Raw genomic sequence first — 24,159 nt, forward strand, 5'->3', positions numbered from 1 at the left:
GTTTGATGGTTTCGCTGATCGCCAGTTATCACAAAGTGGTCGCGGTATATTTGATAGTGATGGTTATATTGTTTCAAAGGACCCCCTTACGTGTTACACTTTCACACATAGTAGAGAACCTAGCTGTAACAATGTAGTCATTAACGCCCTCTTCGCAAATAATCGCCGATGTGTCTGTCGTATATGCCACACATGGAAGCAAGGTCACTCAACAGTGACCGTGATAGAAGGTTGAGTTGATGTTGAAGTTGAAGATTTGCAGTACTAGTGCATTCCTATCTCAGGCTTACCATTCTCCCTCCAGAATAATTGCCTTTACTTAGTCTTACGGTTTGTCCTCATGCATACAGATGACTCGACCGAAGCCTGTCAATCATCCGTAGATTAGTCGGCACACCGGACAGTTCGTTTGCCTTTTGACACCATTTGCAAATGGTCAAAGTTATTCAACAACTTGACACTTTAAAGAAAAAATGAATTAACTTTACCACCAATGTTATATGAATAGTTATAAACCTTTATTTATTTTCTACGAGATAAAAGCATATTGAAATGTCTCCATCAAACAAACCGAAACAACGTTAGTAATAAATGCAATCATTTATTTCAAAGTGTTTCGGTTTTGAAGTTACAATCACGTCGAGTTGTACATCTTGACTATTTACGAATTGACAAATAGCAGACTAAATATCTATAGTCAAGTTGGCAGAGAGTGGGCCGAGTTGGCAGAGAGTGGGCCGAGTTGGTGGGCCGAGTTGACAGAGAGTGGGCCGAGTTGGTGGGCCGAGTTGGCAGACGGTGGGCCGAGTTGGACGTGCACCGGGTTTCAGGAAACCTCTCAAAGGTGTCCTAAGTCAGGACAGTTTCAGGACGGTTTCAGGACGCGTTTGCGTCTACACGGGCTTCAAACTATCCCGAGTCCTACCTCAGGTAGGATTTTTAGTGCCGTGTAGATGGGGCTATTGAGTAGGTCCACATTATGCGGACTTTGCCTCCATCAACAATAAGAGATAAGATAAGATAACACTTTATTTTAGCCGTTTAGAAAATTTTACATTTCTAATTTGGTATTTAAACAAAATAAAGTTAATAATGATCTATGAAATATAAATATTAAAGTATACAGTAGTTCTAGTGTGTGTCTATTGACTACATGTATCATCCAGGTATATGTAGAGAGCGGTTATAATATCCTTATGTTTTGATTGTAGTATATATCTAAATTGCTCTCCTCTATCTAAGTTTATAAAGTTTGAGTTGAGGGTAGTGATAATACTAAACATTTTTTCTCTTTGTTTTGTATATAATTTACAATGAATTAGATGATGTCTTTCATCTTCTATTTCTTTACAATGTGTACATAGTCTGTCTTCTACTGGTGTTTTTGGTTTTGTATATCTACCCTTCTCAATGGCAAGTTGATGGCAACTTAATCTAAATTTGGCTATTGTTTTGATGTGTTGTTTATTGTTCATTACTTTAATGTATTCTTCTTGTTCCAGGGAATTTTTGAAGTTGTTGTATGTACGTAACTTAGAGTTTTCCCTTTTGTTATTTTCATTCCATTGATTGATATAATATTGTCTAATTGAGTTGTATAGTTCTTGTTTTGTTAAATTGTTGATATTCTTGCTGTTATATAATTGTATATTGTGTTCAAAGGTAGTTAGCCATGAACCTGTGTAATCATTGTTCTCCATGTCATTCATTGCATAATAGGCTAAGTTGTTATTGTCTAATGTCTTGAGGTATTTGTAATAGTTTATTGCTGAGTAGTATATTCTACTAATCAGTGGTTCTCTCCCAAGTTCCATTCTGCATCCTATTTTGCTCACTCTGTTGCTGACATTTAATATTTGGCGACAAAAACGTAGATGGAATTTTTCTGTCTCTGTTTTGTCCCAAGTTGTTTGATTTTGGAGAACACCCCATATTTCGCCAGCATATGTCAGGATAGGTAGCTGTGTTGTATTCATGAGTTTTTCAATATTAGGGAGTCTTCAATAATTACAAGGGGAGGGCCGGGGAAATGCGGGAGTATTTTACGAACCAGTTCTAGGGGGTAGGGACATACTTTAGAATATTTTAGAATAAGGGAATTAAGGGAGGCGAGGATCGTAATTTACTTTGCCTCATTGTAATGATATTTTTGATGACAGTTTGATGTATGTACTTGCACTACATACTACTACATACTGACTTTGTATTTATAGCACTACACATTACTACATACTGGCTTTGTATTCATACTACTAAATACTGGCTTTGTATTTATAGCACTACACACTACTACATACTGGCTTTGTATTCATAGCACTAAATACTGGCTTTGTATTCATAGTTCATAGCAGTAATATGGCGGCCCCTAGGCGACAATACAAAATCTTAATTCTTTGGTCAACTTTTCCTTCTAAAGCACACATTTTTAGTTCCGCTGTCAGCGAAAGCTGAAAGCGTAGCTTTAGGTATAGGTGGGTATAAGGGGTATAGAGTAGAGTGAATCATAGGTGTTCGTCAACTTTTTATATTTTCATCATCTTCTCCGAAAGTGGCAGTCAGAATTCTTCGATATTTGGTGTGCATGTTCCCTGGGGGGAGGCTATTCAGATTTGTTCATGCCAAGTTGATCTGTGCCATTTTCAATTTTTTATGATTTTTTTCTTCAAAAAATGATATTTTCATCATCTCAAATACTTCTAGTCAGATTGCTTTGATATCTGGTGTGTTGATGTACAGAGGGTAGCTTACTCAGATTTGTTAATTTCAAGTCAGCACATCTTTTCTATTTTTTATGATTTTTTTTTGTAATTTAAAGAAAAAATGAATATGTAATAAAGTTCATTCTTTGGAAAGTAAAGTTTACTGCAAAGAATTAAAAGTGTGTGCTTTAGAAGGAAAAGTTGACCAAAGAATTAAGATTTTGTATTGTCGCCTAGGGGCCACCATAAACAAACAACATGCATGAGTAGTTTTAAATATAATACCATCTAATACATAGATATGTACATATAGATAAGATAAGATATATAGCTTTAATACAACCGTATAGAAAATTGACAATTCTATTTGGAAACAATGGGTACATAAGGGAGCCATCATTATTTACGACCGGGGGGGTCACTCAAAAACTGGGGAGTGAAAAGGGGGGGGTTACCCAAAAATTGGGAAGTGAAGGGGGGGGGGGGGCTACTCAAAATTTTACATGTTAAAATAGCACCAGAAAGCACTCTTTTAGTCCTTGAAATTCAAAAAATCTTTGGTATCCACCCCACTTGGCTCCCTCAAACTTTGATTCAACTAATACCACCTAATTTCAAAATTTACCTAAAGTACTACTTTGGGTATAAGCTGCATTCATAGTTACCCCTTCCTCTTGAAATATGTTACATCCATAACATTATAAGGAAATTCAAATTCAAAATAAAAGTTTGATATTGTAATATGTATGTATGTACGTATGTATGTATGTATGTATGTATGTATGTATGTATGTATGTATGTATGTATGTATGTATGTATGTATGTATGTATGTATGTATGTATGTATGTATGTATGTATGTATGTATGTATGTATGTATGTATGTATGTATGTAGAGTAGAGTATATTACGGCATACACGAACATAATTTATGGTCAATGATATACAGATACAATGTAACAACAATAAAATAGCACTACATATATATACAGAAACTGATCTCTACAGTAAACCGTCAGCATCCCATAGATATCTGTCACCCATCTCCTCACACTTTCAAATCAATAATCTTCTCAGGAGCAATCAAGCCAGGTAGGGGGGGGGGGTCACTCAAATTTTGTGGATTTTTGAAGCAATTCCTCCTAAGTGTAATAAAGATATTAAAGAATACTACAATGAAATAGGGTAATCTTATAACTATATAAGAAAAACTATTTTCTTGATTAAATTTGATACATACAGAGAACAATTATAATCTCTTTCTCCTTTTTGCTTTGGTTGCATTTTTAAAAACATTTTAACAAATTTTATTCAATTTTGTAAATAAAAAAGAATACAAATCACAGGACAGACACAAGGCAAGGGTGGGAGGGGTGGCTCTGAAAAGATTTGATTGAACTATAAATTTAAATTGCTCTTTCTTTTCCATACTATTGAATTCTGATTTGATATTATAAATGACACTAAATAATATATCTCTTTGCTTTGTATATAGTTTGCAATGTATCAAATGACGTTCTTCATCTACTATTGTATTTGTAATTTTAACATACTCAATTAGAGTTTTGGGTTGGCTTCTCAATTGCAAGACTATGGCAGCTTATCCTGTGTTATGATGTGTTGTCTGTCATTGATAACTGTTATGTAGTTTTCTGGTTCTAGTGAATGTTTGCAGCTACTGTATTTTCTCGTCTATTGTCTATATCCCATCTTTTATTGAAGTAAGTTCTTGTTTTGTCATATTAGTGATACTGTTATGATTGTATACTTTTATATTGCGTTCTAGAGCTCAAAGCCACGATCCTGTGTATCAAATTGTTCTCCATGTCATTCATTGCATAGAACACTAAATTATCTGTGTCAATTGACTTCAGATGTTTGAAGTAATTTATTGCAGAACAATAGATTGTACTTATTAGTGGCTCTCTTCCTAGTTCCATTTTACTCCCTATTTTGCTAGCTCTTTTACTAAAATTAAATGTTCAATATTCCTCGACAAAAAACACAAATGGGATTTTTCTGTTCCTGTTTTGCCCCATGTGGCTTGACTTTGGAGAACACCCCATATTTCTCCAGCATATGTCAATATTGGTATTTGTGTTGTATTTAGCAGTTTGTTTTTTATCACGGTATTGTTAATATATGTAAGCTTATATGTATATACAGGCCTGCAACAAGGTCCTGTGTTGAATTTGGGTTAAAGTGTATTGTACACATATATACATGTATAGGCCCTACATAGATAGTTATTTATATGTTGATAGGATTATCATTTGCAATGTATATTTGCTTTTATCAGGGACATAGAAACAGATATATAATATTTTTTCTGTTTACGTCCTAGCTTTCATTCATTCATTCATTCATTCATTCATTCATTCATCCATCCATCCTTCCGTATATCTATCTTATTCATTTATTTTGTTGTGCCTTACCGTATCATTTCGAGAAGAATATTCGGTTATAACACAACCCTCCCCTCCGGTTAAAAATGATCGACCCCTTACCATTGAGTGAGTGACCTCTGACCGCCTTATCACAACACGGACATCTGTGTGCTAGCTGGAAAGAAAACATGGATGGCGGGAACGTTCGTCGACGTCAAACTGGTCAAGTGTTACGAGATAGTGACGAGGGTATGGAAGATTTACCTCCTGGTGTACAAAGTTACTCGAGTGGCATAGATCAGTCTCAGATAGGGTCAGTGGATAAACCATGGATTTACATCCATGCTTGCTACTACCATGGAAGTATACTTCCATGCAACTACTAGTAAATTAGACTATGTTGACGCAGGTGCACCGTCTGCAAGCAGGACTACTACAAAGTCTGCATTGAAGATCTTTTCCATCGATCATTGTTGTTGCAGGTAGTCCAGCTTGCAGACTGAGTCGGTACTCGATTCTGACATAATTTTGTCTCATTTCTTCTCAAATAGTGGTATTGTCAGAATCGAGTCCCGTACTACGTCTCCACACGGACACTTGTGTCCCGAGATATGTTTCAGAGTATGATAAAATATGGATAATATTGACGTATTTTATAGGCCGATAATATGTGAAGGGGATAAAATAACACGGGTTCCTGGGATCTCGTACAATTTAAGTCCACACCACCGTGCCCGCTTTCACTGCGCATGCGGTCGGTACAAAAACACACAGGTCAGCCCAGGTCAGGCCAGTCCTACAGTCTGGACATTCGATCTCATTTGCATACAGTCAGAGTTGAATCACTTCAAATGACGTGTACTAGAGATATCCCATGATTCATTCTAGTTTGTATCGTCGGAGGTTCTTCAGCAAAGCCAGGTATATCTCCCATGTGTACAGAAAACTGTAGACTATTTGTGTAAAGTATGAAATCGTACTTTTAAGCATACTATTACTATTCTTCTCATATCCCATTTTAAATGATTTTGAAAATCATGCATTACTGAGAGAGGAGATAGGAATTTTGTAAAAAGTTCAAACAATTGTGTAACAAATCACTAAGAATAATTTGAAATAAGACAAGGAGACAAGAAGCACCTGTTAGCCAAATACAAAAGATATTGATTTTTGTCAATGGAAATGACAAAGGAAATTTACATGTTAACTTTTTATAGAGAAGGGCTACCTCAGTTTGTCATTTACTTGCCTCCCAAAATCATTGCATTTGTAGTACCTGCGAACTGGGACTGCTATAGCCTTTTAATGATGATTTTGCAACTTTAGGCCTAATATCTAACCGTACTTACTAAATAAGTTTTTAGATGGTTTACATTATTGTTAATATGTAGAGCAGAAAAAGTTATTAGAAACACAACCTTCAACAGTACAAATCAAGGGGAGTTGTGGGTAAATTACAGTACTGTGGCGCGCGTGCGCACGCATGCTATTTCATGAGTTCCTTGGAGATGCTATCTACATAACATGAACAATGCAGTGTTATTTTTAGAATGCGCCATGTACAATGTTGCAAAGTCACTGTACAATCTACAATATTTCATAATACCATTTTGTTTGATCGATGTTTATTTGAAGATTTCTGAGTGTCATTTCCGTGAAGAAAACATACCTCTCGTAAAACAGCCAGGGCTAAGAGTAAGGTGCACAGGCTAAGCATATCACACGCATCATTCGATTTGTTATTCTACTTCGATGAAGCCCTGCAATGTAAAATCTGTCCATGCACTGATACTCAACTATTATCTCTGAACATGTAACCTTGTTTGTGTTTAGAAATTTAGTGCAACATACTCTCGACTACTGTAGGTTTTACTTGCTTGTTTTCAAACAGTATGCAAGTAAAATGTTATCAAAGCTTAAAAGCATTGTGCCACAAATCACCACATATTTAATAACTGTATGAAAATTCATGAAATTTTGCCACAGTTTTAATTTTTGCTGAACCGATTGCCATGATGTTTGATGGGTCCATTACCTTGGGTGTCTAGTTGGGAAATTGTTCAAATCAAAACTTACCACCGGTTTGTGATTTGGGTCAAAAAACTTAAACTCAAAAACTACTGGGCAGATTGGGCTGAAATTTGGGTGAAACATTCTCCAGGGTGTTTTTACTAAGAATTGTTCGTGATATGATGGTCCCATCATTGATATGCAAATTAGGGCTAAAAATGTGTCTTTTTGGTCAAAAATCTATAATTCCAAGACCACTGAGCAGATTTGGCTGAAATTTAATGGGAATGCATTTAGGGATGTATGGACGAAGATATATTAAGCATACTATGATTCCATGAGTGATATGCAAATTAGGTGTAAAAATGTTCATTTTTGGTCAATAACTTATATCTCAAAAAGTACTTGGTCAATGAGTCTGAAACTTGTTGAGATGTTTCTGAAAGTGTTATTCAGCAGATTTTCTTCAAAACATACTGGCAAAATTGGCCCTAGCAACCATGACCATGCCCTTAGCAACAGCCAGAACTTAAGAACTACTGGGCAGATTGGGCTGAAATTTGGGTGAAACATTCTTCAGGGTGTTTATACTAAGAATTGTTCGCAACATGATGAGCCCATCAGTGATATGCAAATTAGGGCTAAAATGTGTCTTTTTGGTCAAAAGTCTTTAATTCCAAAACTACCAAGCAGATTGGACTGAAATTTTTTTTGAGGGATGCATCTAGAGATGTATAGATGAAATATTAAGCACATAATGATCTCATCAGTGATATGAATTTAGGTGTAAAAATGTGAAGTTTGGTCAAAAACATATCTCAAAAAGTACTAAGTGAATGAGTCTGAAACTTGATGAGGTGTTTCTAGAAGTGTTATTCTATATCATTTCTTTTCCTCAAAAATCTTCAACTTTGAAATTACCCAGTAGATTGAGCTTAACTTTGTTGAGAATGTGTAGATTTGTCCTCATTGATAGCTGACACAGTGAGAACAGTACATTATTAATTAGCCATAATGTTTACTTTACTAATTCCTCTGGTGGTAAAGTGTGTAGGATGGTGAGTTTGGTTTATGACTGGATTATGTAATATGTTGTAAGACAGCTGTTTCATCACCTACCCATATAAACTGAATGTAGCTGGCATTTAAAATATTACAATAAGACAACCAAGAAAGTTAAACCTGCTACATTGATATGACCTGGTTCCAAATTGATTTTAAAAATATAAAGAAGTACAAAATCTTGTAGACACATCACTTTAAAGGTGATTCAAAATGCTCACATTCACTATTGCTAATTTGCTAGATGACATGTTTGTGAAATGCATTCTGGTTTTAAAACTTTAAAAAAGCGTCTGCAAACACCTTAAAATGACCTTTTTTCAGTCAGTTCCCTTTGGATTTACTTCAAGAGTTTTCGGGTATTTCCGGTCCCACCTAGACCACAGGATTTTGTGACGTCATAAGGAGTACTCGTTAGCACTAAGGCTATGATGAGCGTAGTCAACAGGTGAATAAAACTCAATAGCGTTGTGAAAAAATACATAGCTGGTGGTTAAAATAGACAGCAGTAAACAAAAACTACAGTGTACATGTCTTATTAACCAACATTTACCGATATTTACGCACACTCTCTGAGTAATTGTCAGTGTCTGTGGGTATAAATGCTAAAATATTATGTCCCCATATTATGGCAAAATAAATCAAAATGGCTAGACTAGATATACATAAACACTTGTAATGTCACGTGTTTCACATTCATTGACTTTTATTTATCAGATTTTTTATTGTTTGCCGACAAGAAGCATAACAATACCATCGTGACGCGTTGACGGCATCCCGAGGACAGCATATTTTAGCCCACTCGTACTCGCGTCGTCTTTTGAACGGCGCATTTAACAACAAAGTAAACATATTTCATCTTGAATAAATATACTAGCTATTAGAATACCAATGGGAAACTTCAAGAAGGTGTATCAGGACATGCAGTGCCACAATATATTTGTTGGTCCCATAATACACTAATTGATTCGATTTGCTCCGAGTGTGTTGAAGGTATTCTAATGCTTCTTGTCGGCAAATAATAAAAAAATCAGATAAAGAAAAGTCATAGAATGTGAAACATGTTGATGCCTATTACAACCACCAGCAATGTATTTTTTCCCAACGCTGTTGGGTTTTATTCACCTGTTGACTATTCTCATCATAGCCTTAGTGCTAATGAGTACTCCTTATGACGTCACATATACATTGCATCAAATGTCAATGAAATTTGGCACAAAAAATCAAGTCAGGTGATTCTTTGCTTTGTAATTGTGGATTTCCATCATTGGGTGTGCATCTACCATTTATACTCACTTCTTTTGTATGCAATGTAACAAATAGGCTTTGATTTCTACTTGTCTACTACACACTCTATGACACATCTAAATGTGCATGCTCCATGTGAGCGATAATTAAAATTGATAATTAATGGTTGTCAAGAGAGATATCATTTTGGGCGGTTCAGAGCATTTATCATAGATGCTTTAAACAGAATGTGAACATACTAGTATTTAAGTACTTACATTGTTGAATTAGCATTTATAAAAGAGAAGGTGAAATTATATATGGCAAATATATATTGCGAAAAATAGCGCAAATATTGCATTGTTGCACAACTTCATGTTCAGGCCAATGATATAATTTTTTTGAAGATTTAAAGTTGTAACTAAAACAAAATTTTCATACCTAATTTCCATCATAATAATCCAGCCATCCTATGTTGGAAGTGTCCTCATCAAGACAAGTATAGCAACATCCTAATCAAACTTTAAAGGTGATTCAAAATGCTCACATTCACTATTGGTATTTTGCTAGACAACATGTTTGTGAAATGTATTTAAAAAAAATGTCTGCAAACACCTTAAAATGACCTTTCTTCAGTCAGTTCCCTTCGGATTTACTTCAGAGTTTTCGGGTATTTCTGGTACCATCTTACAGTGTTTCACTTGTTAAATGCTAGCAACAATTACTATTCATGTTATATTGCCCACTGAATAACCTTTGACCTTTTCATCTTCAACGTGTTTACATAAACATGACATCTCAACAAACAATTAGGACGTACGAAGGACATTAATTTTCACGATGTTTTTATCAATTTTTGCAAACTGCCAAAGGTTTACCCTTTATGTTAGGGTGACAGGTTTCCAGTTGTGATACAGAGTCACCTGCTAGATTGTTATTTATCTTTGGGGATGACGCACTTGGACTAATATTCCAAATGTTTAGTTCTTGAACAAGCAATTGTCTATTCATTTAGCCAAGCCAAATTTGTACATTCTTGTCCTAAACATATTGCAATGGTACATTTTAGTTGTGCAAATCGTCCTGAGATCAATAAATACTGAAACTGTGTTAAATACGACTACTTTCCCATATGAGTGAGTGCCATCTTTTTTGTTTTTCATGTGCAAAATTCTGAAAGTGCCTGCAGTTGGCAAAATATTTTTACTCTTAAATGTACAAGAACGAGTATGAAATCTATGTGAAAAATGTAATTCCTACAACAGAAGACACTAATTGCGTGGTGATTTTGAAAACAAAGATAACTGATGGCAAATTGCTGACAGCTAATCAAAAATCTACACCAAATATAATGACGGATTGACATCTTTGGATTTGAATGTGAATCCCCCCAAAATATTCAGTCAATACCTGGCCTGGCCTGTACCTGGCCTGTACCTGTGTTTTGTACCGACCCCTTTCACAGTGTGTGGACTTACACGATCCTAATAAGGAATTACTAAGGAACCCATGTTATTTACCCGATCACATTATGATATATTATCAGCCAAATACATATTATACGGAAATATTATCAATATTTTATCATGTTCTGAAACCTGGGGTGGGATGTTGATTTTCCTATTGGGCTAACAAAACGTCAAGTCATTTATGCCCCCCTCCCCCGCCACACCGTAAAACCTAAAGGATTGACTCCTATCACTTATTTCTAAAACATGATGATGAGCTAGTGGTGGTGGTGACGATGATGATAATATGGAAAGCTGGTTGCGATCATCGTCAATAACTCAAAATTACACAGAAGATGCCCATAGAAATTGTCATCATCAGCTGCCAATGGTGATGATGAACTTAACCTTTGTCATCAGAGTTGCCACCACCACCACCACCACCACTACTGCCGCCACCGCAACCACTACAGACGACGTTGCTGACACCACTACAGTGCACCATTGCAGACACCAACACTAGTCTGAACACATGGCTTGAAATTGGCCATGTTTTTATTTTACAAATTTTTTGCTTTTTGTGTAATGTTTACTTCTTCTTTTTTTAAATATTTGTTTTTTGTTTATTGTTTCCTTTTTTGCCCTTTCAAAATATCTTTTCCCTACAATGTGCCATGTAATAAAGTAATGATTTAAAAGCTGGTGTGTGTTTTTTCTCATGGTGAGTGGGACGAGGAAGGGGCACAGTTTTGAAGGGTCACCAGTTAATTGTGTGTGCTCAGTAGAATAAACTCATAAATAATTAATAAGGTATTCATAGTAAAGCTGGTTTATTAAAAGTTAAAATTGATTTAGAAAAAACACAACACCATTATTTTGTTTATAATCGATTGTACATGTGTTGTTAGGAAGTCAAAGTTGTTCTCATTTAAGGAAGTATGTAGTTCAATACTGGTGGTTTGTAACATGTCTAGTAGTGATCGTGTTCATTGTTTCTGCACCCAAATTCCACGATCTGGATCTCAAACTATATACATCTATGGCAATGATATATTCATCTAGAGCTCAAAATATATAGATCTATGGCAATGATATATTCATCTGGATCTCAAAATATATAGATCTATGGCAATGATATATTCATCTGGATCTCAAAAATATATAGATCTATGGCAATGATATATTCATCTAGAGCTCAAAATATATAGATCTATGGCAATGATATATTCATCTGGAGCTCAAAATATATAGATCTATGGCAATGATATATTCATCTAGAGCTCAAAATATATAGATCTATGGCAATGATATATTCATCTGGATCTCAAAAATATATAGATCTATGGCAATGATATATTCATCTGGATCTCAAAAATATATAGATCTATGGCAATGATATATTCATCTGGAGCTCAAAATATATAGATCTATGGCAATGATATATTCATCTGGATCTCAAAAATATATAGATCTATGGCAATGATATATTCATCTGGATCTCAAAAATATATAGATCTATGGCAATGATATATTCATCTGGAGCTCAAAATGTATAGATCTATGGCAATGATATATTCATCTGGAGCTCAAAATATATAGATCTATGGCAATGATATATTCATCTGGAGCTCAAAAATATATAGATCTATGGCAATGATATATTCATCTGGAGCTCAAAATATATAGATCTATGGCAATGATATATTCATCTGGAGCTCAAAATATATAGATCTATGGCAATGATATATTCATCTGGATCTCAAAAATATATAGATCTATGGCAATGATATATTCATCTGGATCTCAAAAATATATAGATCTATGGCAATGATATATTCATCTGGAGCTCAAAATATATAGATCTATGGCAATGATATATTCATCTGGAGCTCAAAATATATAGATCTATGGCAATGATATATTCATCTGGATCTCAAAATATATAGATCTATGGCAATGATATATTCATCTAGAGCTCAAAATATATAGATCTATGGCAATGATATATTCATCTAGAGCTCAAAATGTATAGATCTATGGCAATGATATATTCATCTGGAGCTCAAAATATACACATCTATGGCAATGATATATTCATCTGGATCTCAAAATATATAGATCTATGGCAATGATATATTCATCTGGATCTCAAAATATATAGATCTATGGCAATGATATATTCATCTGGAGCTCAAAATATACACATCTATGGCAATGATATATTCATCTGGATCTCAAAAATATATAGATCTATGGCAATGATATATTCATCTGGATCTCAAAATATATAGATCTATGGCAATGATATATTCATCTAGAGCTAAAAATATATAGATCTATGGCAATGATATATTCATCTGGAGCTCAAAATATATAGATCTATGGCAATGATATATTCATCTGGAGCTCAAAATATATAGATCTATGGCAATGATATATTCATCTGGATCTCAAAAATATATACATCTATGGCAATGATATATTCATCTGGATCTCAAAAATATACACATCTATGGCAATGATATATTCATCTGGATCTCAAAAATATATAGATCTATGGCAATGATATATTCATCTGGATCTCAAAAATATACACATCTATGGCAATGATATATTCATCTGGATCTCAAAAATATATAGATCTATGGCAATGATATATTCATCTGGAGCTCAAAATATATAGATCTATGGCAATGATATATTCATCTGGATCTCAAAAATATATAGATCTATGGCAATGATATATTCATCTGGATCTCAAAAATATATAGATCTATGGCAATGATATATTCATCTGGATCTCAAAAATATATAGATCTATGGCAATGATATATTCATCTGGATCTCAAAAATATATAGATCTATGGCAATGATATATTCATCTGGAGCTCAAAATATATAGATCTATGGCAATGATATATTCATCTAGAGCTCAAAATATATAGATCTATGGCAATGATATATTCATCTGGATCTCAAAAATATATAGATCTATGGCAATGATATATTCATCTGGATCTCAAAAATATATAGATCTATGGCAATGATATATTCATCTGGATCTCAAAAATATATAGATCTATGGCAATGATATATTCATCTGGATCTCAAAAATATATAGATCTATGGCAATGATATATTCATCTGGAGCTCAAAATATATAGATCTATGGCAATGATATGTTCATCTGGAGCTCAAAATATATAGATCTATGGCAATGATATGTTCATCTGGAGCTCAAAATATATAGATCTATGGCAATGATATATTCATCTGGATCTCAAAAATATATAGATCTATGGCAATGATATATTCATCTAGAGCTCAAAATATATAGATGTATGGCAATGATATATTCATCTGGATCTCAAAAATATATAGATCTGTGGCAATGATATGTTCATCTGGAGCTCAAAATATATAGATCTATGGCAATGATATGTTCATCTGGAGCTCAAAATATATAGATCTATGGCAATGATATGTTCATCTGGAGCTCAAAATGTATAGATCTATGGCAATGATATATTCATCTGGGCTCATTCACACATGATATCTTCATGCTTTTTAATGGCACTAAACATGAACTTCATGAAAACATTAAAAACATATCCGAGTTTGAATTTTTTTTTGATTGCTCAAAAGAAGTGGTAACATCCCTTGACCTGGAAATTTACAGGTAAAAAGATACAACAAAAAAGACACAAACAAATAAAAAGCAACAGACACATTTCAATTCCCACAAAATCATCTTCTATCATAACTAGAGTTGAACAAAATCAATGTAATATTCTAAATACACTAACAGAAATGCCTTGCTCATACAAAATAATTAATGTTGATCAGTAATATTTTTTGTGTGTTGCAACCTAGTTTCATTAATTTATTGGCAAATGTCTCTACTTCCATGTTAAAAGTCTTTCTTTGCTTGCACTTTATTTGCATGTATGAATGTATGTTTGGATTTCTCCCTTGAGAAAGCCATTGGTCCAGGACATTTTGGGTGGCATAATTCTCTGTAAGATTCTATATGGATAATCACATGGTTTCTTTTGTTATATCTTTGACCGCTGTAAATTTCCAGATCAAGGTATGTTATCACTTCATTTAGAGATGATATCTTTGTGAGTTTTGATAGCACAGAACCAGAACTACACTGACAGATACAAACCATTAACAGAATCTTAGCATGCCATATGATATCATACAATAACATTAGTATTTGATGTATGAAAAGATGTACACCAAACATGCATCTAGGTATATGTATACCTTGCATCTAATACAACATTCAATATTCTGTAGATATATATCAGTGTAATCAATTTCCTTTTTTTTTCTAACAGGTTTTTCACAGTCAGTAACGTAACATTAATATTTCTGACTGCACTTGGAATCACTGTCCTGATATTGTTCTTGTTACCTTCACCCATTCAGCCCGAGGCGTTCAGGTAATCGTACTAATACACAAAGTTAAACATTTCTCATTTGTAGTCTGTCTTCAGTAGTGCTATTATTAGCACTGTGTGTTGTGTGTGTGTGTGTGTGTGTGTGTTGTTTGTGTGTGTGTATGTGTGCGTGCGTGGGTGGATGAATGTGTGTAAAAGATGCAGTCAAAAACTGCAGCCCAATAGGGAACTTGAAAACCCGCCATGTTGAATGTTGCATCATGGGAAATGTGATAATAAATACTAATCAAATAGTATTGTAAACAATATTGTTACATTGTTTGTAACCACAAATAATCAATTCATAGTTACCCTGACAATTGTGGGAGGTTAAAGTTTATCGGTAGCTCCAGATTAGGTATTACGATAACCACAGATAATCCCATAGTCCTTTGCATCTGAGCATGCTCAGTCTGGATTGCAAGTTCCCTAGTGCCTTGGTATTTGGTGAGAATATTACTTAGGGTGTGTAGATGGAAATTGTTCAAATGAAAATGATTTCACAGAGATGCGAGTCTTCGGTCAAATTTGTGAGTTTTGGTCAAAAGATTTAAACTCCAAAACCACTTGGCAGATTGGTTTGTAATTTGAAGGGATTAATTTTCTTAGGGGTGTGTAGATTAAGAATTGTTCATGACATGATAATCTCATCAGTGATAGGCAAATTAGGTAAAAAAAATGTCTTTTTCGTCAAAAATCTTAATTCCAAAACTACTGAGCAGATTTGCTGAAATTTTAATGGGAATGCATCTTGGGATGTGTAGAAGAAGGTAAATTCACAACATGATGATCCCATCGGCGATATGCACATTATGTCTAAAAATCTCAATTCTGGTCAAATAACTTATATCTCAAAATCTCCATGGTGAATGGGGCTGAAATTTGGTGATCATGTGTCTGGAGGTGTTATATTGTTAAAAGATTATCGAAACAACTGGCCATAGCAACCACAACCATGCCCTTAGCAACAATCAAATGATGATGTAGACATGTATTACAAAAATAACAACAGGATTAATAAGTGGATAAACATTCAGAAAGTGTATGAAAATATGCCTAGCAATAAGACCACATCCATAGCAACAGTGAAATTATGTATATTACGAAGATAACAACATGGATCCATAGGCAAGTGAACAGGCCTTCATAAAATGGACACATATATACCTAGCAAGAAGACCATGACCATAACAGCCAAATGACGGAATCTATTGCAAAGAACAAACTAGTGATAATACCAAACCTAATCGTTTCTAGCCATTACCCTAAAAAACATGTGCACCAAATTTTGTTCGAATTGAGCCAGATGTTTTTGAGAAAATGTCAGACGGACAGAGACAGACTGAAAGACAGACAGACAGACACACATACTTTTCACCACTAGTATATAACCTTCCTTACGGAATATACAAAATTTAATGATTTTCTAAAACTCAAAGTTTACAAAAAGGCCTTTATTTCGTGGAGTGTGTTTCATTTTAAAGTGCAGTAGGGCTTCTTTACAAGATTTCAAAGTTGAATAAATTACTGAGGTAACATTTTATCACCTACCAGATTTAAACTGAATGCTTTCTGTAAGGGCAAAGTCTTTTTTAAAATAGATTTTTCATTCCTACCCACAATAAGTGTTGGGATGCAACAGAACATATGCAATTAGTTATGTTTGAAATATGTACCAAATTGAATTGAATTTGAAGAGTGCATTTTTAAGATAAAGCTGAATTACTGAAAATGATTAATTATGCAAATGAGTCATTAAAACTAAAAGGCACATCAACAAATAATTAATTGTGCAAATGAGTCAAAAAGCTAAAAGCTACATTATCAAACTTAATATGGCACATGGACTTTCTTACCAGCTACATGCCCATGTATGTACTGAATTATATTGAAGTTGAAGCATGCATTCTTAAGATAGAAGCCTAATTATATATGCAAATAAATCATTAAACTAAGCATTTCATCAATAAGCTTTATGTGCACCATGGTATCATAAATATATATATATATATACCAAATTATGCAGAACTTGAAGCTTGCACTCTTCATATATAGCCCAATTATTGAAAATCATTGATTATGCAAATGACTCAATAAAGCTAAGGACATGTTGCTCTTGTTATGTTTGAAGTATGAGCCAAATTATATTGATTTTGAAAAATGAATTCGTAAGATATAGCTAGTTACTGAAAATAATTGATTATGCAAAAGAGTCGTTCAAACTAGAAGCTATATTATCAATTTTATATGACACATGCACTTTGTTATCATCAATGTATGTACCAAATTATATTGAATTTGAAGTTTGCATTCTTCAAATATAGCCTAATTAACTGAAAACCATTAATTATGTAAAAAGCTCATTTAACCCTAATCAGTTCTAGCCATTTTCCTAAAGAATATGTGCAACAAATTTTGTTTGAATTGACCCAGATGTTTTTTTAGAATACGATGACACAGGCAGACAGACAGACACACACACACATACGGTACACGCGCACACACACATAGCAGTAATCAATACAGGGGTAGTAAAGGTAGAAATAAGTCTGACTAGTTTTTTCCCTTAATAAAGGGTAAGTTAAAAGGTGGTTCACACTTGTTAAGTTTTGTAAGCTCAAACCACAGGAGTTGATCTGTCTGAATTTGATCATTTGCTAATTCAAACCAATGATATGACAATATTGACTTCTCAAAATTACTATTTGTACAACAATTTCAATACAGTATGATGCTAAAGATCAGTGAGTGATGTACTATTTGCTGACATCTTTTCCATCTTTCAGTTTACCAGATCCTCCCGAATTCACTGGAGTACTAGCACCAAATAAGAAACTACAGAGAGCCAAGAGATTGTTGGAAGGACAAATATTTGGACCTGAATCATTAGATTTTCATAATGGTAAGTAATATGAGTAAAATATAAAAGTGGTTACAGTTACTGTTACAATTGTGTCTAGCATCATCTAGAAATGTGAAATTTCTTTTGTTGTTTGAAAAGACTGAAAGCAACCTGTCATGTAGCAATGTTTGGAGAGATTTTAAGAATTTTGAATTTTTGGTGAAATTTGTCCCCAATGTGCATTTTACCTAAAACATAATTCTGATAATTAGAATAAAATTTTATTCAAATAGAGTAGTATTCAAATACCGTAGTATTCAAATAGAGTAGTATTCAAATAGAATAGTATTCAAATAGAGTAATATTCAAATAGAGTAGTATTCATATACCATAGTATTCAAATAGAGTAGTATTCAAATAAAGTAGTATTCAAATAGAGTAATATTCAAATAGAGTAGTATTCATATACCATAGTATTCAAATAGAGTAGTATTCAAATAAAGTAGTATTCAAATAGAGTAATATTCAAATAGAGTAGTATTCAAATACTGTAGTATTCAAATAGAGTAGTATTCAAATACAGTAATATTCAAATAGAGTAGTATTCAAATAAAGTAGTATTCAAATAAAGTAGTATTCAAATACAGTAATATTCAAATAGAGTAGTATTCAAATATAGTAGTATTCAAATACAGTAGTATTCAAATACAGTAATAATAATAATAATAATAATAATGTTGGGTTCTTATATAGCGCTTTCCCATGCCGTGCTCAAAGCGCTTTACAATTATTACCCCTGGCTCGGATCAGAACGGCACAACGGCCCTTTTAGTCTTCCTCAACTCCCCGGGGAGCATACAATCCATTGCAGCCATTTCAGCGCATAGGATTAAAGAAATTTCTTTTGTTGTTTGAAAAGACTGAAAGCAACCTGTCATGTAGCAATGTTTGGAGAGATTTTAAGAATTTTGAATTTTTGGTGAAATTTGTCCCCAATGTGCATTTTACCTAAAACATAATTCTGATAATTAGAATAAAATTTTATTCAAATAGAGTAGTATTCAAATACTGTAGTATTCAAGTAGAGTAGTATTCAAATACCGTAGTATTCAAATACTGTAGTATTCAAATACAGTAGTATTCAAATAGAGTAGTATTCAAATACAGTAGTATCCAATACAGTAGTATTCAAATACAGTAGTATTCAAATACAGTAGTATTCAAAGACAGTAGTATCCAATACAGTAGTATCAAATACAGTAGTATTCAAATACCATAGTATTCAAATACAGTAGTATTCAAATAGAGTAGTATTCAAATAGAGTAGTATTCAAATATAGTAGTATTCAAATACCGTAGTATTCAAATACACTAGTATTCAAATACCGTAGTATTCAAATACCGTAGTATTCAAATAGAGTAGTATTCAAATAGAGTAGTATTCAAATAGAGTAGTATTCATATACCGTAGTATTCAAATACCGTAGTATTCAAATACCGTAGTATTCAAATACCGTAGTATTCAAATAGAGTAGTATTCAAATACAGTAATATTCAAATAGAGTAATATTCAAATAGAGTAGTATTCAAATAAAGTACCGTTAAAGTCGTATTATAAGCCGCGGCTTATATTACAATGTTGCAAAATAAAGAACCAATTTTATTTCTTGAACTAGGGGTGCGACTTATAATATAGACTTTTCAATTTTTCAAAATGTGGATGTGGTAGAAATTCACCCGAACTCTCGGTTATGGAAAAATGGACGTCTGTAACACAATATGAAAACTTTATTATGAAGTTTCCAAGTGTAAGAATGAAATGATAAGTGTGGCTGGAGGGGATCGGTAAGGCTGCCCGGAATGACAGCAACATCGACGTTACGGTCACGCTACTCATCTTTCACTCGTTCCGTAAGATTCCCAAACAAGTACGGTAGACGCCGCCGATCTTCAGTCAGTCTTGGGAACGTTCTCCTGATGTACTCAATGCAGCCTGTGGAATGGTAGAAACACAACGATGTCAGATATTTTGAAACGATCGTGTTTGGAAAAAATATAGGTTGAAAGTAGACTGAAAGATTTGGCGGTATAAATCAAATTGACATCGATTCTCTCATTCTAAGTTGAAAGGTCAACTGCGTTCATGAACTCGTAAACAAATTTAAATGATCGTCGAATGACTATTGGCCGTTACGCATACGACGTCATGAAACGTCACGATACATTAGCATATATGAGAACACGTCGATGTAAACAACTCCATGCTTTGCTAGCGTGATCACAGCTATGGTACATGAAACATGTGTTATAAAACTCACCTTTTGCTATCGTGATCACAGCTGAACAGAATGGTACATGAAACACGTTATAAATTAAAACTCACCTTTTTCATCAATATATCCTTTCTCTTGAACTCGAACTCCAACACGTGTGAACAAGTACGAAGCGGCTTCTTGTACTCGGGGTGTGATCGGCAGCCATACAACTTTATCGGTACGATAGGTGTAAATGTCCCGATCCCTGCCGAAAGGATTGCGACACCCTTCTTTTGATATATATTGCGTAACTTTATCGGTACGATAGGTGTAAATGTCCCGCTCCCTGCCGAAAGGAAGGGATTGCGACACCCTTCTTTTGATATACAGTGCGTAACTTTATTAGTACGATAGGTGTAAATGTCCCGCTCCCTGCCGAAAGGAAGGGATTGCGACACCCTTCTTTTGATATACAGTGCGTAACTTTATGGGTACGATAGGTGTAAATGTCCCGCTCCCTGCCGAAAGGAAGGGATTGCAACACCCTTCTTTTGATATACAGTGCGTAACTTTATTAGTACGATAGGTGTAAATGTCCCGCTCCCTGCCGAAAGGAAGGGATTGCAACACCCTTCTTTTGATATCCCAGTACGTGTGAAGAGGTGGTGCATAAAGTGATACTTTGTATTCAAATTTTAAACAAAAAGTATTACACTTGAATGCGTCGTTACTATTGTTTTGGTGCAAATACGAGGTGAAGCTAGCTGTGAAGTAGGGGTGCGACTTATAATACATACTTTCTATTATTCACAAATTGTTTGATGTACCCTCAAAGCCAGCGCCTCCAAGTAGGGGTGCGACTTATAATATGTATGCGGCTTATAATACGACTTTAACGGTAATATTCAAATAGAGTAGTATTCAAATAGAGTAGAATTCAAATAGAGTTATTCTCTCTTTAGATGCAATATATACTGACTTTGATTTACTGATGACAATTCTCTCTACCTTTAGATGCAGTATATACTGACTTTGACTGATTTACTGATGACAATTCTCTCTACCTTTAGGTGCAATATATACTGACTTTGACTGATTTACTGATGACAATTCTCTCTACCTTTAGATGCAATATATACTGACTTTGACTGATTTACTGATGACAGTTCTCTCTACCTTTAGATGCAATATATACTGACTTTGACTGATTTACTGATGACAATTCTCTCTACCTTTAGGTGCAATATATACTGACTTTGACTTATTTACTGATGACAATTCTCTCTACCTTTAGATGCAATATATACTGACTTTGACTGATTTACTGATGACAATTCTCTCTACCTTTAGGTGCAATATATACTGACTTTGACTGATTTACTGATGACAATTCTCTCTACCTTTAGATGCAATATATACTGACTTTGACTGATTTACTGATGACAATTCTCTCTACCTTTAGGTGCAATATATACTGACTTTGACTGATTTACTGATGACAATTCTCTCTACCTTTAGATGCAATATATACTGACTTTGACTGATTTACTGATGACAGTTCTCTCTACCTTTAGGTGCAATATATACTGACTTTGACTGATTTACTGATGACAATTCTCTCTACCTTTAGATGCAATATATACTGACTTTGACTTATTTACTGATGACAATTCTCTCTACCTTTAGATGCAATATATACTGACTTTGACTGATTTACTGATGACAATTCTCTCTAACTTTAGATGCAATATATACTGACTTTGACTGATTTACTGATGACAATTCTCTCTACCTTTAGGTGCAATATATACTGGTACTCTAGATGGCCAAGTTGTCAAAGTTGTCGGTGATAAAATACAAACTGTTGCTACATTTGGAACCCCTCCTTGTGGTGAGTTAACCCTTGTGGTGAGTTAACCCTTCCTTTTGTGGTGAGATAATCCTTTTGTGGTGAGTTAACTCTTCCTTGTGGTGAGTTAACCCTTCCTTGTGGTGAGTTAATCCTTCCTTTTTTGGTGAGTTAACCCTTCCTTTTGTGGTGAGTTAACCCTTTCTTGTGATGAGTTAACCCTTCCTTTTGTGGTGAGTTAACCCTTCCTTGTGGTGAGTTAACTGTTCCTTTTGTGGTGAGTTAACCCTTCCTTTTGTGGTGAGTTAACCCTTCCTTGTGGTGAGTTAACCCCTCCTTGTGGTGAGTTAACCCTTCCTTTTGTGGTGAATTAACACTTTTGTGGTGAGTTAACCCTTTCTTGTGATGAGTTAACCCTGTATTGTGGTGAGTTAACCCTTCCTTGTGGTGAGTTAACCCTTTTGTGGTGAGTTAACCCTTCCTTTTTTGGTGAGTTAACCCTTCCTTGTGTGGTGCGTTAACCCTTCCTTGTGGTGAGTTAACCCTTCCTTTTGTGGTGAGTTAACACTTTTGTGGTGAGTTAACCCTGTATTGTGATGAGTTAACCCTGTATTGTGGTAAGTTAACCCTTCCTTGTGGTGAGTTAACCCTTCCTTTTGTGGTGAGTTAACCCTTCCTTTTGTGGTGAGTTAACCCTTCCTTGTGGTGCGTTAACCCTTCCTTGTGGTGAGTTAACCCTTCCTTTTGTAGTGAGTTAACCCTTCCTTGTGGTGAGTTAATCCTTCCTTTTGTGGTGAGTGATCAGAACATAGTTTTAGACATGGCAGTGATCAGAACATCGTTTTAGGCACGGCAGTGATCAGAACATCATTTTAGACACGGCTGTGGTCAGAACATCGTTTTAGACACGGCAGTGATCAGAACATAGTTTTAGACATGGCAGTGATCAGAACATAGTGTTAGACATCGTTTTAGACACAGCAGTGATCAGAACATAGTTTTAGACATAGCAGTGATCAGAACATTGTTTTTAGTCACAGCAGTGATCAGAACATCGTTTTAGTCACAGCAGTGATCAGAACATAGTTTTAGTCACGGCTGTGATCAGAACATCGTTTTAGTCACAGCAATGATCAGAACATCGTTTTAGTCACGGCTGTGATCAGAACATCGTTTTAGTCACAGCAGTGATCAGAACATAGTTTTATACATGGCAGTGATCAGAACATAGTGTTAGACATCGTTTTAGACACAGCAGTGATCAGAACATAGTTTTAGACACAGCAGTGATCAGAACATTGTTTTAGTCACAGCAGTGATCAGAACATCGTTTTAGTCATGGCTGTGATCAGAACATCGTTTTAGTCACAGCAGTGATCAGAACATAGTTTTAGACACAGCAGTGATCAGAACATCGTTTTAGACACGGCTGTGATCAGAACATCGTTTTAGATATGGCAGTGATCAGAACATCGTTTTAGTCACAGCAGTGATCAGAACATAGTTTTAGACACAGCAGTGATCAGAACATAGTTTTAGACATGGCAGTGATCAGAACATCGTTTTATACACGGCTGTGATCAGAACATAGTTTTAGACACAGCAGTGATCAGAACATCGTTTTAGACACGGCTGTGATCAGAACATAGTTTTAGACACAGCAGTGATCAGAACATCGTTTTAGACACGGCTGTGATCAGAACATCGTTTTAGATATGGCAGTGATCAGAACATCGTTTTAGTCACAGCAGTGATCAGAACATAGTTTTAGACACAGCAGTGATCAGAACATAGTTTTAGACACAGCAGTGATCAGAACATAGTTTTAGACATGGCAGTGATCAGAACATCGTTTTATACACGGCTGTGATCAGAACATCGTTTTAGTCACAGCAGTCATCAGAACATAGTTTTAGACACAGCAGTGATCAG

At 34.7% G+C, this 24,159-nt stretch overlaps 1 protein-coding gene across 1 annotated transcript in view; it reads left to right on the top strand.

Moving 5' to 3' along the window:
* The first annotated feature begins 5,254 nt into the window (after positions 1-5,254).
* LOC144453538 (adipocyte plasma membrane-associated protein-like) overlaps positions 5,255-24,159 on the top strand; it is a 39,263-nt gene continuing 20,358 nt past the window's right edge. The window contains exons 1-4 of the mRNA XM_078144852.1: positions 5,255-5,399; positions 15,180-15,284; positions 18,068-18,183; positions 22,177-22,269. Of these exons, the coding sequence (XP_078000978.1) occupies positions 5,275-5,399; positions 15,180-15,284; positions 18,068-18,183; positions 22,177-22,269 (439 nt within the window). The 5' untranslated portion in view covers positions 5,255-5,274. The remainder of the gene's footprint in view (positions 5,400-15,179; positions 15,285-18,067; positions 18,184-22,176; positions 22,270-24,159) is intronic.

The sequence above is a fragment of the Glandiceps talaboti genome, chromosome 2 (assembly GCF_964340395.1).
Source record: "Glandiceps talaboti chromosome 2, keGlaTala1.1, whole genome shotgun sequence".
NCBI classification, from domain to species: domain Eukaryota; kingdom Metazoa; phylum Hemichordata; class Enteropneusta; family Spengelidae; genus Glandiceps; species Glandiceps talaboti.